The following is a 12385-nucleotide window of genomic DNA, read 5'->3' as shown; positions in this document are numbered from 1 at the left end:
TATTCAGCATGTGTTTGGTGCATCCCCTTTGGGTCCCCAGCCATGTCTGTGACAGTTGCCTACTCAAAAGTTGGACTCTGTAACACAAAATGTAAAAGCATATGCTTTTAGCTCCTGAGGTCATCAGTTCACTCCCCACCATCAGCCAAGGCAGTGAGTGTCACACTTTTCCCACACAGACATGTTGGAAGGTTGAGAGGTATGTTCATACTGGCAGGGAGAAGGGACCGAGATGAAAGGGCAGTGTAATGCAGGCAAATGCTGTATTCAGGTTCCAGAATTCCATGAGAAGCTATGGAGTATATGGTGATATGAGTGATGACCAAAGCTCCTTCATAGAGGTTTCCTCCAGCTGACAGGTTATGTCATCACTGTTACACATGGAGAATAGTACTTATATTCAGTAACTCATTAGCGGGGATAAAATGCTATAGACAAATTATTTACTGAGGCATATCGCAGCAGCTCACACTCCTCGGGAGGGTCAGCATAATCAGAAGTGGCTTCTGCATCTCACTGTTCCCCTCTGAATCCCAGGCAGGTGCATCTCCCTTTTCCCAGATTCTGTGGTCCTATCCACTGAGGTACACCAAAGCTACATAAAAAAATCTAGTAAATTAGAAAAAAAATACTATATTTAGTGGCAATACAGGATATGGCATGATACATTTTATCCACCCAAAACTTTTTTTAAATGGCAATAAAAAGTTAAAGTGACAGACTTGTGGCTTCCTTTCACCTTCACACTGCCTGCAATGCCATTAAAGATGTACTCCATGCCTTTTTTTTCACTTCCATTGCCACCAGATTGCAAAAAAAAAAAACACAATACACACACCAACTTCATTAAACTTGCAGTCTAATGTAAAACTGTCATGGATCCACAGGAGAGGGACTATGGCCCCTGCTTTGGAACATTCTCTAGGAGGAACCTCTTCCATGGGGCAGACCCCCTGTGGCTTCACTGCCTCCTTAGACTGGACCTCTGGACCTTCAGTACTCCTGCTTCACATGGTGAGCTCTGTTCAGCTAGTCCCACTCAGACATGAAACTTGTACATTCTCCACGGATCAATACACCTCAGCAAGCATTTGCAGTGACATTCATGCAATGTTGTCAAAACAGAAGGGTTAATTAGCCATCTGGAACACAGCATAGGAAGTCCTTAGGTTAGCATAGAAAAATGAAGGTGAAAACATAATTTTTTTATAGGTAGCTGGAGCCCAACCATGCTGTAGTGAACCCTTTTGTTCAAGCTCTGTCTTTTTGTCCATCTGTCCTCCTACATCAGACTCCCAGGTGTGTGTCCTGACTGCTTCCTGCAGTCCACCCTTACCTGTCTCACACCTCTCCTGTCCTTAGATCTCAAGCTGGGAGGGCATTGTTGTTCATATTCCCTAAGGAGAGGTGAGGAAGTCCATATCCCTCTGGGTCATTGATTTCTAGGTATCAATGTCCTGGTGACTGGATTTGCCATTGTCTTCTCAGCTGTTCCACTGATGTGGGGATTGAAGCCCACTTGACCCAGACAGCTAGGTGCCATTCACACCTGTGTCTTAGTCTGCCCCAAGAGCAAACAGACCTTTTCCACCCACTAGGTAACAATGCAGCATATAGGATAAACTGAGGCACATATACACATCATATAAATACTACAGAAAATTCCCACTTTATCACAAAAATATTAACAGTGACATCAGCAGTGTTAAGGCAGAATAACTTCCAAAATGCTTTCACTGTGTGGCAATCAGATGTGTTGATATAATTGATACAATAGCATATGAGGTCACTGTCAAAGTTTTGCATTAGAGTGAAAGTTGGATGAGTGAACAGTGCCCTCATCAACATAGGCTGTAAAATATAAGGGTAGCTCAGCACAGGGGTATACAAATGTTTAATGTGTCATTCTGACATTATTCATTCACAGCTACTTGTCCCAGGTTTTGAGAAAAACTCAGTGTCACCAGCCTATAGTAGTGGTCAGGACACAAGACAGGTGTCCCTCTAGTGAACATACTGGTCAAGTACTGCACAGAGCCAGTTGCTTCAGAAGTAGGAGTAAGGAGTTTGCAACCAGGGCCGGCTCCAGGCACCAGCTTACCAAGCAGGTGCTTGGGGTGGCCACTTCGGAGAGGGGCGGCACGTCCAGCTGTTCGGCGGCAATTCGGTGGATGGTCCCTCACTCCTGCTCGGAGCGAAGGACCTCCCGCCGAATTGCAGCCGCAGATTGCGATCGCGGCTTTTTTTTTTTTGGGGTTTGGCTGCTTGGGGTGGCCAAAACACTGGAGCCGACCCTGTTTGCAACAATAAATCAGTGAACTGCTAGTCTCAATATCTAGCGCATCACAATTACCACTGGAATACCCTCCCTGAGGTCTGAAGATGCCTCTCAATTGCTTTACAAAATCTCCAGCAGAAATTTTGCTCACTGAGAAAACTGCATAAATATTCACCCTGTCTTATCTTTAGGGAAAGTGATCTGGAAATAGCATTGGTTCCCAAGGATTTCAGGCATGTGATGTTATCTCCTCCAGGTAGGCCTCAGATTCCCAGAAGGCTTTTTGAAATCTCCAACAACCAACTGCTTCGCTAAACTGTTCCAGGAATTGTGGGACAGAGAGGTACCAAGAGTAGAGGGCATCTATTACAGTACAGTAGTAGTATTAATGGTGGCAAACTGCTCCCAAAACAGCATGTCTATTGTGGACAAACTGCACTATTGGTACTTAAACTAGTGTAGTCCAATGTATCCAATTACCAATAGTTCAATTCTCTAATGAAGACACAGACCATTTTGAAATGCCCAAGATGTATGCATTTGTAAATTGTCAGCGGCAGTTACTTTTTGCTTCATTTTAATTTATTTGAATAACAATCTAGATTTAGAAGGGGAAAAAAGGGAGGGGGGAGGGGTACTAGACAGAACTATGAACCAGATGCAAAACATAGCACAAATTTCATTTATTTATTTAGAAAATCTGTTGTACACAATATATTAAGACAAGTATAAATACATTTTTCCTCAGATTTTGGACATATAAAATATTAGATGTGACAAGAAGTACTTTATTATTTTGCCATAAAACACTCCTCTTAATGCAACCTATAAGGATATTAACCTTTGTACAAACTACATTGCATTGTTGACTCAAATTCAATTTGTGATCCACCATAACTCCCAAATTCTTTTCAGAAGTACTGCCATACAGTCAATTATTCCCTAATTTATAGTTGTGTGTTTGATTTTTCATTCCTGAGTATAGTATTTGCAATTATCTTTATTGAATTTCATGTTGTTGACTTCAGACCAATTCTCCAATTTGTCAATGTCATGTTGAATTCTTTCTAATCCTGCCCTCCAAAGTGCTTGCAACCCTTTCAAGCTTAGTGTCATCTGCAAATTGCATAAACATATTCTCCACTCTATTATCCAAGTCATTCATGAAAACATTGAACAGTACCAGACCCAGTATTAACCCCTGTGGGACCCCACTAGATACACTCTCACAGTTTAAAAGTGAATCATTGATATCTACTCTTCGAGTATGTTCATTCAACCAGTTGTAAACCCACCTTATAGTAAGTTCATCCAGCCCGCATTTCCCTAATTTGCTTATGAGAATGTCATGTGGAACTGTGTCAAAAGCCTTATTAAAATCAAGTTAGATCACATCTACCACTTGCCCTCTATCCATTCGGATGGCATTCCTGTCAAAGAATGAAATTAGGTTGGTTTGGCATAATTTGTTAGAACATAAGAAGGGCCATACTGGATCAGACCAAAGGTCCATCTAGCCCAGCATCCTGTGTTCTGACAGTGGCCAATGCCAGGTGCCCCAGAGGTAATGAACAGAACAGGTAATCATCAAGTGATCCATCCCCAGTCACCCATTCCCACAAACAGAGGGTAGGGACGCCACCCCTGTCCATCCTGACAAATAGCCATTGATGGACCTATCCTCCATGAATTTATCTTGTTCTTTTTTTATCCCTGTTATAGTGAAATGTATTCTGGACAAATACATGCTGGCTGTTCCTTATAAGACTATTCTCCTCCAGGTGCTTATAAATTCATCGTTTAATAATTTGTTCCACTATCTTTCCAGGTATCAAAGATAGGCTGACTCATCTATAATTACCTGGGTACTCTGTTCCCCTTTTTAAAGACAGGTACTATGTTTGCCCTTCTATGGTTTTCTGAAACCGAACCCATCCTTCATGAACTTTTGAATATAATTGCTAATCGTTCTGAAATTGCTTCAGTTAGTTGGTGCAGTACCCTAGGATGAATTTCATGAGGCCCTGATGACTTGAATACATCTGATTTATCTAAATATTCTTTAATCTGTTCTTTCCCTATTTTGTCTTGCATCACTTCCCCCCTGTTGTGAATATTAACTGTGTTGAATATCTGGTCAGCATTAATTTTTTTAGTGAAGACTGAAGGAAAATGGACATTAAACATCTCAGCTTTCTTGATGTAACCACTTATTAGCTCTCCTGTCCTGCTGAGTAAAAGACTACACTGTCCTGCATCTTTCTCTTGCTGCTGGTGTATTTAAATAACCTCTTTTTGTTGCCTTTTATCGCCCTGGCTAGGTCTAATTCAATTTGTGCCTTAGCTGTTTTGATTTTTCTCCTACTTGCTTGTGTTATTCTTTTGTATTCCTCCTGAGTAATTTGTCCATGTGTCCACTTATGCTAGGATTCCTTTTTGATTTTCAGGTTATTAAAGTGCTCCCGATGGAGCCATATTGGCTCCTTACTATTTTGTCCATTTTTACTTCACATTGAAATAGTTTACAGTTGTACCTTTTTTTATATTGTCGCCTTGAGAAACTGCCAGCTCTCCTGAACTCCCTTTTCCCCTAGGATTTGCTTTCTATGGTAGCTTGCCTACCAGTTCTCTCTGTTTGTTAAAGTCTACTTTTTTTAATTGTATTGGCCTTATTCTGCTGCTCTCACTCCTTCCTTTCCTTAGAATCATTAAATCTATCAAACTGCCTTCCACCTTCAGATTTGCTACCAATTATTTCCTGTTTGTCAGAATCAAGTCTAAAATGGCAGTCCCCCTGGTTACTTCCTCCACTTTCTGAAAGAAAAGGTTGACCCCAATACTTCCAAGAACTTGTTGGACATTTTCTATTTTGTCATATTACTTTCCCAGCAAATGTCTGGGTAGTTAAATTCCCCAGGTCTTGTGTTTTGGATATTTCTATTATTTGTTCTAGAAATGCCTCATCCATCTCCTTTTCCTGATTTGGTGGTCTATAGTAGATCCCTACTATGATGTCACTCCTTTTTTACCCCTTTTATATTTACAGGGAGACTTTCAGCTGGTCTGCCTCCCACTTCCTTCTGTGCTTCAGAACAAGTGTATATATTTTTGATGTATAATGCAACATCTCCTCCCTTTTACCCTGCCTTTCCTTCTTGAACAAACTATACCCTTCTTTACCAATATCAAATCTTGACTTATCCCACCAAGTCTCTGTCATGTCAATAATGTCATAATTTACTTCATATACTAACACTTCCAGTTCTTCCTGTTTATCCCCCATAGTCCTTGCATTTGTGTATAGACATGTAAGATGTTGAGCAGATTCCCCCACTGGTTGCTCTTGTTGCTTTTAGACCCTATTGTAATTTTCCATATTCCCACCAACATCTAACCCTCTGCTATATTAACTTTTCTTTATGCCTACCTGTGGGCTTTTGTCACCTGCACCCTTTGAACCTAGTTTTTAGCTCTTCTTACTAAATTGGCAAATCAGTGTGTGAAGATGCTCTTCTCTTTCTTGGTCAGGTGGACCCCATCTCTTCCAGCCAACCTTCTGCCTGGAATCACACCACATGGTCAAGGAAGCTAAAGCCCTCTTGTTGACACCATCTGTGCAGCCATGTATTCATCTCCAGATTTATGGGCCTTATCCACAACTGAGAGGATAAATGAGAACACCATCTGCACCCCTGACTCCTTCACCTTAGCTCCCAGAGCCCTATAGTCACTGCTGATCTGCTCAGGATCACACCAGGAAGTATCATTAGTGCCCATGTTGATGAACAGCATGGGGTAGTGATCAGAGGGACAGATGAGCCTCAGCAACCTTTCCATGATGTCTTGGATGCCAGTTCCAGGCAGGCAGCACATTTCCTGGGACATCATGTCAGGTCAGCAGATAGATGCCTCCATTCCCCTCAGAAGGGATTCCCCAGCCACCAGAACTCTGACTCCTCCTCTTGGGTGTAGTGACTATGAGTAAGGCTACGAGTCTTTCATGGTGTTCATGGAAGTCACCAATTCTATGACTTCCCGGGACTTCCATGACTTCTGCAGCAGCTGGCAAAGCTGACCCCAGGGCTGCCCGAGCAGCTGGGGTGGCCCTGGGGACAGTTGCACCAGCCACTGCTCAGGTGGCCCCCAGCATCTGGTCCTGGGCACTGCCATGGAGCAGCAGTCTGGGAGCAGCAGCAGCGCCCCTGGCCACCCCCCTTCCCCAGAGCAGCAGCGTCAGGGCCCTGGGCCGCTCTCCCCCCGCCCCCCTGGAGCAGCAGCGGTAGCATGCTGGAAGCCCCCACCCCCGAGTACCTGCAGCATCCTGGAGCCCCCCAGATCACCTAAGGTTTAGTCAGGGGTATTTATAGTACAAGTCATGGACAGGTCACGGGCATGAATATTTGTTTATTGCCCATGACGTGTCCATGACTTTTACTAAAAACACCCATGACTAAATCGTAGCCTTAGCCATGAGCCTCCCAGGATTGGGGACAAATTGCTCCTCCTCCTCAGTCATCGAGGTCTGCTCCTGTTGCCAGTACAGCAGACTGATTCTTTAGCTCAATGGATGGGGGACGGGAGTGGTGGGTGGAGAACTGTCTACTACTCAAGGTGTTCAGCAACCTGTCTCCTCCTCACAGAACAGCCAGTTCTCCTTCCTCCTCTCGTGCTGCTGCAGTTAGCTAGTCAGCTAGCATCCACCATCCCAGGTGTCCCCATGTGCATCCTGACAAAGAAGTCCTCATGCTCCTGGATGACATGTAAATGAGCCATCTACTCCTGCAGCTTTCTTTTCTGATTCCTGAGGGACTCCACTAACAGACACCTCTTACACCTGTTGGTTCCCCCCTGCCTGGCTTTCATTGCCATGGCAACACAGGATGCATTCCCAATAAGTACACACCAGGGCCTGGGTGGAAGCCTTGAAGATCAGGATGCCTATCTGGCAGAGCCCCCCCCCACAAGTGGAGGCAGGGGAAGAGCTAGAAATGGTGTTGGTGACACAGTTTTCCTCCCATGGCGGGTTCTTCTTTGGAGAGTACCTGCAATTTAAGGAAACAAAAAACAAAAACAAAAACCACAACCCTCCCTCCCTCTGCAGGCAAATTCAACTGGCTAACTCCCTTCATCTCACCAGCCACCATTGACTTACATTCTATTTGTGATCTACTATAACACTCAGATCATTTTTAGCAGTACCACTACCTAGCCAGGTATTCCCCAATTTGTAGCTCTGAATTAGATTTTACCTTTGAAAGTGAAGTGCTTTGCACTTCTTTTTATTGGATTTAATCTCAGACCAATTCTTTAGTTTGTCAAGATCATTTTGAAGTCTAATCCTCTCCTCTAAAGTGCTTGCAACCTCTCCCAGCTTGGTGTCATTTGCACATTTTATTAGCACACTCTCCACTCCATTATTCAAGTCATTAATGAAAATATTGAATAGGAACAGATGCAGGACTGACCCATGTGGGAACTCTCTAGTGCATCCTCCCAAGCTGATGGAGAACTATTGGTAACTTTCATCCAGTTGTGTACCCACCTTATACTTTCAGAGTAACAGCCGTGTTAGTCTGTATCCGCAAAAAGAAGAACAGGAGTACTTGTCTCTAAGGTGCCACAAGTACTCCTGTTCCACCTTATACTGAAAGCTGTTATATATTTCCTTATTTTGGTATATCAGAGATGAATACGTTTCCTAGATGAAAATTAACATAATAGAAAAAGTTAAGAAAGGAGAACAATATTGAGAGATCCTAATTCTTCATCCATTTAAGTAAATGGAAGGCATACCATTCATTTAAAATTAAGCAATATAAAGCCTTGCATTAAAATGTAAGTGGTAAATCATCTCACTGGAAATTTGTATGAAAATCACACTGGAGGGCGAGAATGTTTTTTGAGAGATTTATCAGAAATAGGAATACCAAAAATAGTGTAATTAAATGAGAAACGGAAAATGTGGATGCAAACTAAGAGATGAGCATTTTTGATGGGTGCATTTCAAGTACATGACATGCTAATACTATGAAATTTCATGTCATGTGCCACATCTATATTTTTTTTATTTGAGAAATTAAGGGAAACTAGCATTTTAAATCTTTTTCCCCCACCTCTTCCACACAACCTTTATTCCTTTAACAAATAAGGTCTAGCACAAAATATATTGACACTGTTTTGTTGCAGTAAATTGGTGAGTATGTTGAACATATATCAAAATGTATACACATTTCAAATAAGGGAATAATGTGTATAGCCATATTTTTATATTTAATATATTTCAAACAAATCATACATTGAGTTTCTATACCCTTCTTTTCTCTTTTTCTCGATGGGAAAAACAATCCAGTATACAACACTTAGGCTAGGTCTACACTACCCGCCTGAATCGGCGGGTAGAAATCGACCTCTCGGGGATCGATTTATCGCCTCCCGACAGGACTCGACAATCGATCCCCGAATCGACGCTCTTACTCCACCAGCGGAGGTGGGAGTAAGTGCCGTCGACAGAAAGCCGCAGAAGTCGATTTTGCCGCCGTCCTCACAGCAGGGTAAGTCGGCTGCGATACGTCGAATTCAGCTACGCTATTCACGTAGCTGAATTTGCGTATCTTAAATCGACTCCCCCCTGTAGTGTAGATGTACCCATAGGTAATCCTACTATTGACAACGATAAAATATCAGAACAGAAAGATGACTCATTAAAAATCTCCAAGATTTAAACTAATTAATTGAAACAGCCAGTAGATGGCAGCAGAGGCCAAACTGGAAATGGCTGATATATTCCTTAGCTCTTTATTTCACAATTTAATTATTTTTTACCCAAGTTTCTCAATAGTCTAAAGGTTTGTAAATAATTCTTATACTGTAACCATGAAGATGACTATATACATAATTTTCATATCATATCAGAACCTGGACTGATTGCCCCTTCCAACCAGGAGGGGGGAAATTGTTTCCACTTTCAATTTACAGCTTCGGTTTCTCATCCTCGCTGCTATGGAGATGGAGTTTAGGTCTCCGAATAATCGCATTTCCGAGTGATCAATCATAGCAACGCTCATCATCTCATAATTATGCAAAAATCTGTATTTATTTACAAACAAACAACTAAAGCAGAAACGGCAATCAGAGTGAAATGAAGGAAAGAAGAGCACAGCCCCGTGCCCCGCTACCTCTACCGCCCGTGGCCTCTTTGCCGCATTGTCTGGCTCGCAGAGTAGCCCCCCCCGACTCAAGCTGTGGAAAATGGCGGTGAACGGTAGAGACGGGCCAAGGAGAGAAGGGATGTGTCAGGAAACCTGATTGGTCAGATTTTGCCGCAGCCCCCAAATCCTTGAAACCCACAGAGGAGCATTTTCAACCCAAAACAGCCGCAGACGCGCGGCCCTCGCTCGGCAGACGCACCCGAAGGGCACCGAGACAAGCCGCATCGGAGTTTGAAAGCGGCTGTTGTTTTAAGCAAGGGACACGGGGGACTCCACTAGAATTCCCGGAGGTAGCGCTTGATACTGAGTCTCCGCATCCTAACTGTGTGCGCGGCAGCGTCATAGGAAGCCGGGGGGAGGCTCCGTATTTATTTGACTAGAAAGCCTTGGGGAGTGTAACTCTTGCAGGGAACAGACACCGGCGGGTGGGGGAGGGGGAGGGGTGGGAGAGGCAGGCTAAGAGCCCACCCTTTTTCTTTTCAGTTCTCAATCAGGTCGCCACGCAGACAATATACCGAGACTTCATGCTTCGCCTTGGGAGTTGGTCGGTTGTGTGTGACTTGATTTCACCATGTCTGGTCGCGGTAAGGGTGGTAAAGGCTTGGGGAAGGGAGGTGCCAAGCGCCATCGTAAAGTGCTTCGGGATAACATCCAAGGCATTACCAAGCCAGCTATTCGTCGCTTGGCTCGACGCGGGGGGGTGAAGCGTATTTCGGGCTTGATCTATGAAGAGACCCGCGGAGTGCTGAAGGTGTTCTTGGAGAACGTGATCCGCGATGCTGTCACTTACACTGAACATGCCAAGCGAAAGACGGTAACGGCTATGGATGTGGTTTATGCCCTGAAGCGCCAGGGTCGCACTCTCTATGGTTTTGGCGGCTAAACGGGTCACTAAAGTCAGCAGGATAACACAAAGGCTCTTTTAAGAGCCACCCACACTTTCACAATAAGAGTTGTGATTCTTGTGTTCTCATGCTGTGATGTGAAAACTTAGCATAGAAAACTATTGAACTTACACGAAATACTTACTTATTTACACTAAATATGTTTAGATGTAAGGAACAATTAGCGCTTTGGTTAAAGTAGCAATTTTCAGCCGTAAAATTGGTGGTGGCTTCCTTGAATGAGAGTATTTGTTAGAGGAATAAAATAAAAAACGATAGACCTTTTACTGAAAACGAGTGGCTGCCTTTCGGTTGTAGGTATTAATTTTTGCATTAAGAGAGCATTTAACTTGGAGCTAGTATACCTGATGACAGCTTCTGTGCCTCCAGATACAGCGTCTTTGTCCATTTCCCCTGGGGATGCGTCTCCGGCAATGTACTCAAAAATGTCATTTACAAAAGAGTTCATGATTCACATGGCCTTGGAAAAGATACCCGTGTCATAGAATCATAGAATATCAGGGTTAGAAGGGACCTCAGGAGGTCATCTAGCCCAACCCCTGCCCAAAACAGGACCTAATCACCAACTAAATCATCCCCACCAGGGCTTTAAAAAGCTCTTAAGGAAAAAGAAGAACAGGAGTACTTGTGGCACCTTAGAGACTAACAAATTTATTAGAGCATAAGCTTTCGTGGACTACAGCCCACTGCATCCGAAGAAGTGGGCTGTAGTCCACGAAAGCGTATGCTCTAATAAATTTGTTAGTCTCTAAGGTGCCACAAGTACTCCTGTTCTTCTTTTTGCGGATACAGACTAACACGGCTGCTACTCTGAAACCTCTTAAGGAAAGAGTGTCAGGGTGAACTTGGTTCAGCACTTTGTAAACATAGATTGAATAACTTTCCTTCTTGGTCTTCCTACGTTTTTTTGTCACTAAATCTATCACTATTAGAAGCTCAAATTAAATTAAATCAAATTTAATTTCTTAGAAAATTATTTGCATCCGTAACCAAAAGCTCTTTTCAGACCTACTTTGCTTTTCATAAGAGTTGTATGTACTTTTCAATTGATTTTGTAAAAACAAATTGCAAAAAAGTAACAAAATGTAGCGGGTTATTGGGCTTAAAAACCCAAATTTCGCTAATATTGTCCTTTGCAATCTGTTACATATTGACAGCAATTTATAAGATTTTTTTAAAAAATATTTGAACGTACAAGCATTTTTACACTGGATATTTTAAATTCCTAGTTTATCTGTACTGTAGAGATCTTCGCATTTAAAACAGGAATAGTGGGTATAAGAGCCTTAAAACCTAAAAAAAAAACCCTTAAGGTCACAAGTTAATTTTAAGAGATGTCTACTACATTATGAAAATAATACAACTCTTATTGTGAAAGTGTGGGTGGCTCTTAAAAGAGCCTTTGTGTTATCCTGCTGACTTTAGTGACCCGTTTAGCCGCCAAAACCATAGAGAGTGCGACCCTGGCGCTTCAGGGCATAAACCACATCCATAGCCGTTACCGTCTTTCGCTTGGCATGTTCAGTGTAAGTGACAGCATCGCGGATCACGTTCTCCAAGAACACCTTCAGCACTCCGCGGGTCTCTTCATAGATCAAGCCCGAAATACGCTTCACCCCCCCGCGTCGAGCCAAGCGACGAATAGCTGGCTTGGTAATGCCTTGGATGTTATCCCGAAGCACTTTACGATGGCGCTTGGCACCTCCCTTCCCCAAGCCTTTACCACCCTTACCGCGACCAGACATGGTGAAATCAAGTCACACACAACCGACCAACTCCCAAGGCGAAGCATGAAGTCTCGGTATATTGTCTGCGTGGCGACCTGATTGAGAACTGAAAAGAAAAAGGGTGGGCTCTTAGCCTGCCTCCGCCACCCCTCCCCTCCCCCACCCGCCGGTGTCTGTTCCCTGCAAGAGTTACACTCCCCAAGGCTTTCTAGTCAAATAAATACGGAGCCTCCCCCCGGCTTCCTATGACGCTGCCGCGCACACAGT

The 12385-nt window shown here is 43.3% G+C and overlaps 2 protein-coding genes across 2 annotated transcripts; one reads left to right on the top strand and one right to left on the bottom strand.

Moving 5' to 3' along the window:
* Positions 1 to 10025: 10025 nt before the first annotated feature.
* On the top strand, positions 10026 to 10582 carry LOC128837915 (histone H4). The gene has a single exon (XM_054029595.1). It carries the CDS (start codon positions 10058 to 10060, stop codon positions 10367 to 10369), a length of 312 nt encoding a protein of 103 aa, XP_053885570.1. The 5' UTR covers positions 10026 to 10057; the 3' UTR covers positions 10370 to 10582.
* Positions 10583 to 11807: 1225 nt separating this feature from the next.
* Positions 11808 to 12168, bottom strand: LOC128837923 (histone H4). The gene has a single exon (XM_054029607.1). It carries the CDS (start codon positions 12134 to 12136, stop codon positions 11825 to 11827), a length of 312 nt encoding a protein of 103 aa, XP_053885582.1. The 5' UTR covers positions 12137 to 12168; the 3' UTR covers positions 11808 to 11824.
* Positions 12169 to 12385: the final 217 nt, after the last annotated feature.

Source organism: Malaclemys terrapin, chromosome 1 (assembly GCF_027887155.1).
Source record: "Malaclemys terrapin pileata isolate rMalTer1 chromosome 1, rMalTer1.hap1, whole genome shotgun sequence".
Lineage (NCBI taxonomy): Eukaryota > Metazoa > Chordata > Testudines > Emydidae > Malaclemys > Malaclemys terrapin.
This window is presented reverse-complemented; position numbering and strand designations above follow the sequence as displayed.

Excerpts from the sequence above, each read along its gene's own strand:
- LOC128837915 (XM_054029595.1), top strand. The coding sequence starts at position 10,058 with ATGTCTGGTCGCGGTAAGGGTGGTAAAGGCTTGGGGAAGGGAGGTGCC.
- LOC128837923 (XM_054029607.1), bottom strand. The coding sequence starts at position 12,136 with ATGTCTGGTCGCGGTAAGGGTGGTAAAGGCTTGGGGAAGGGAGGTGCC.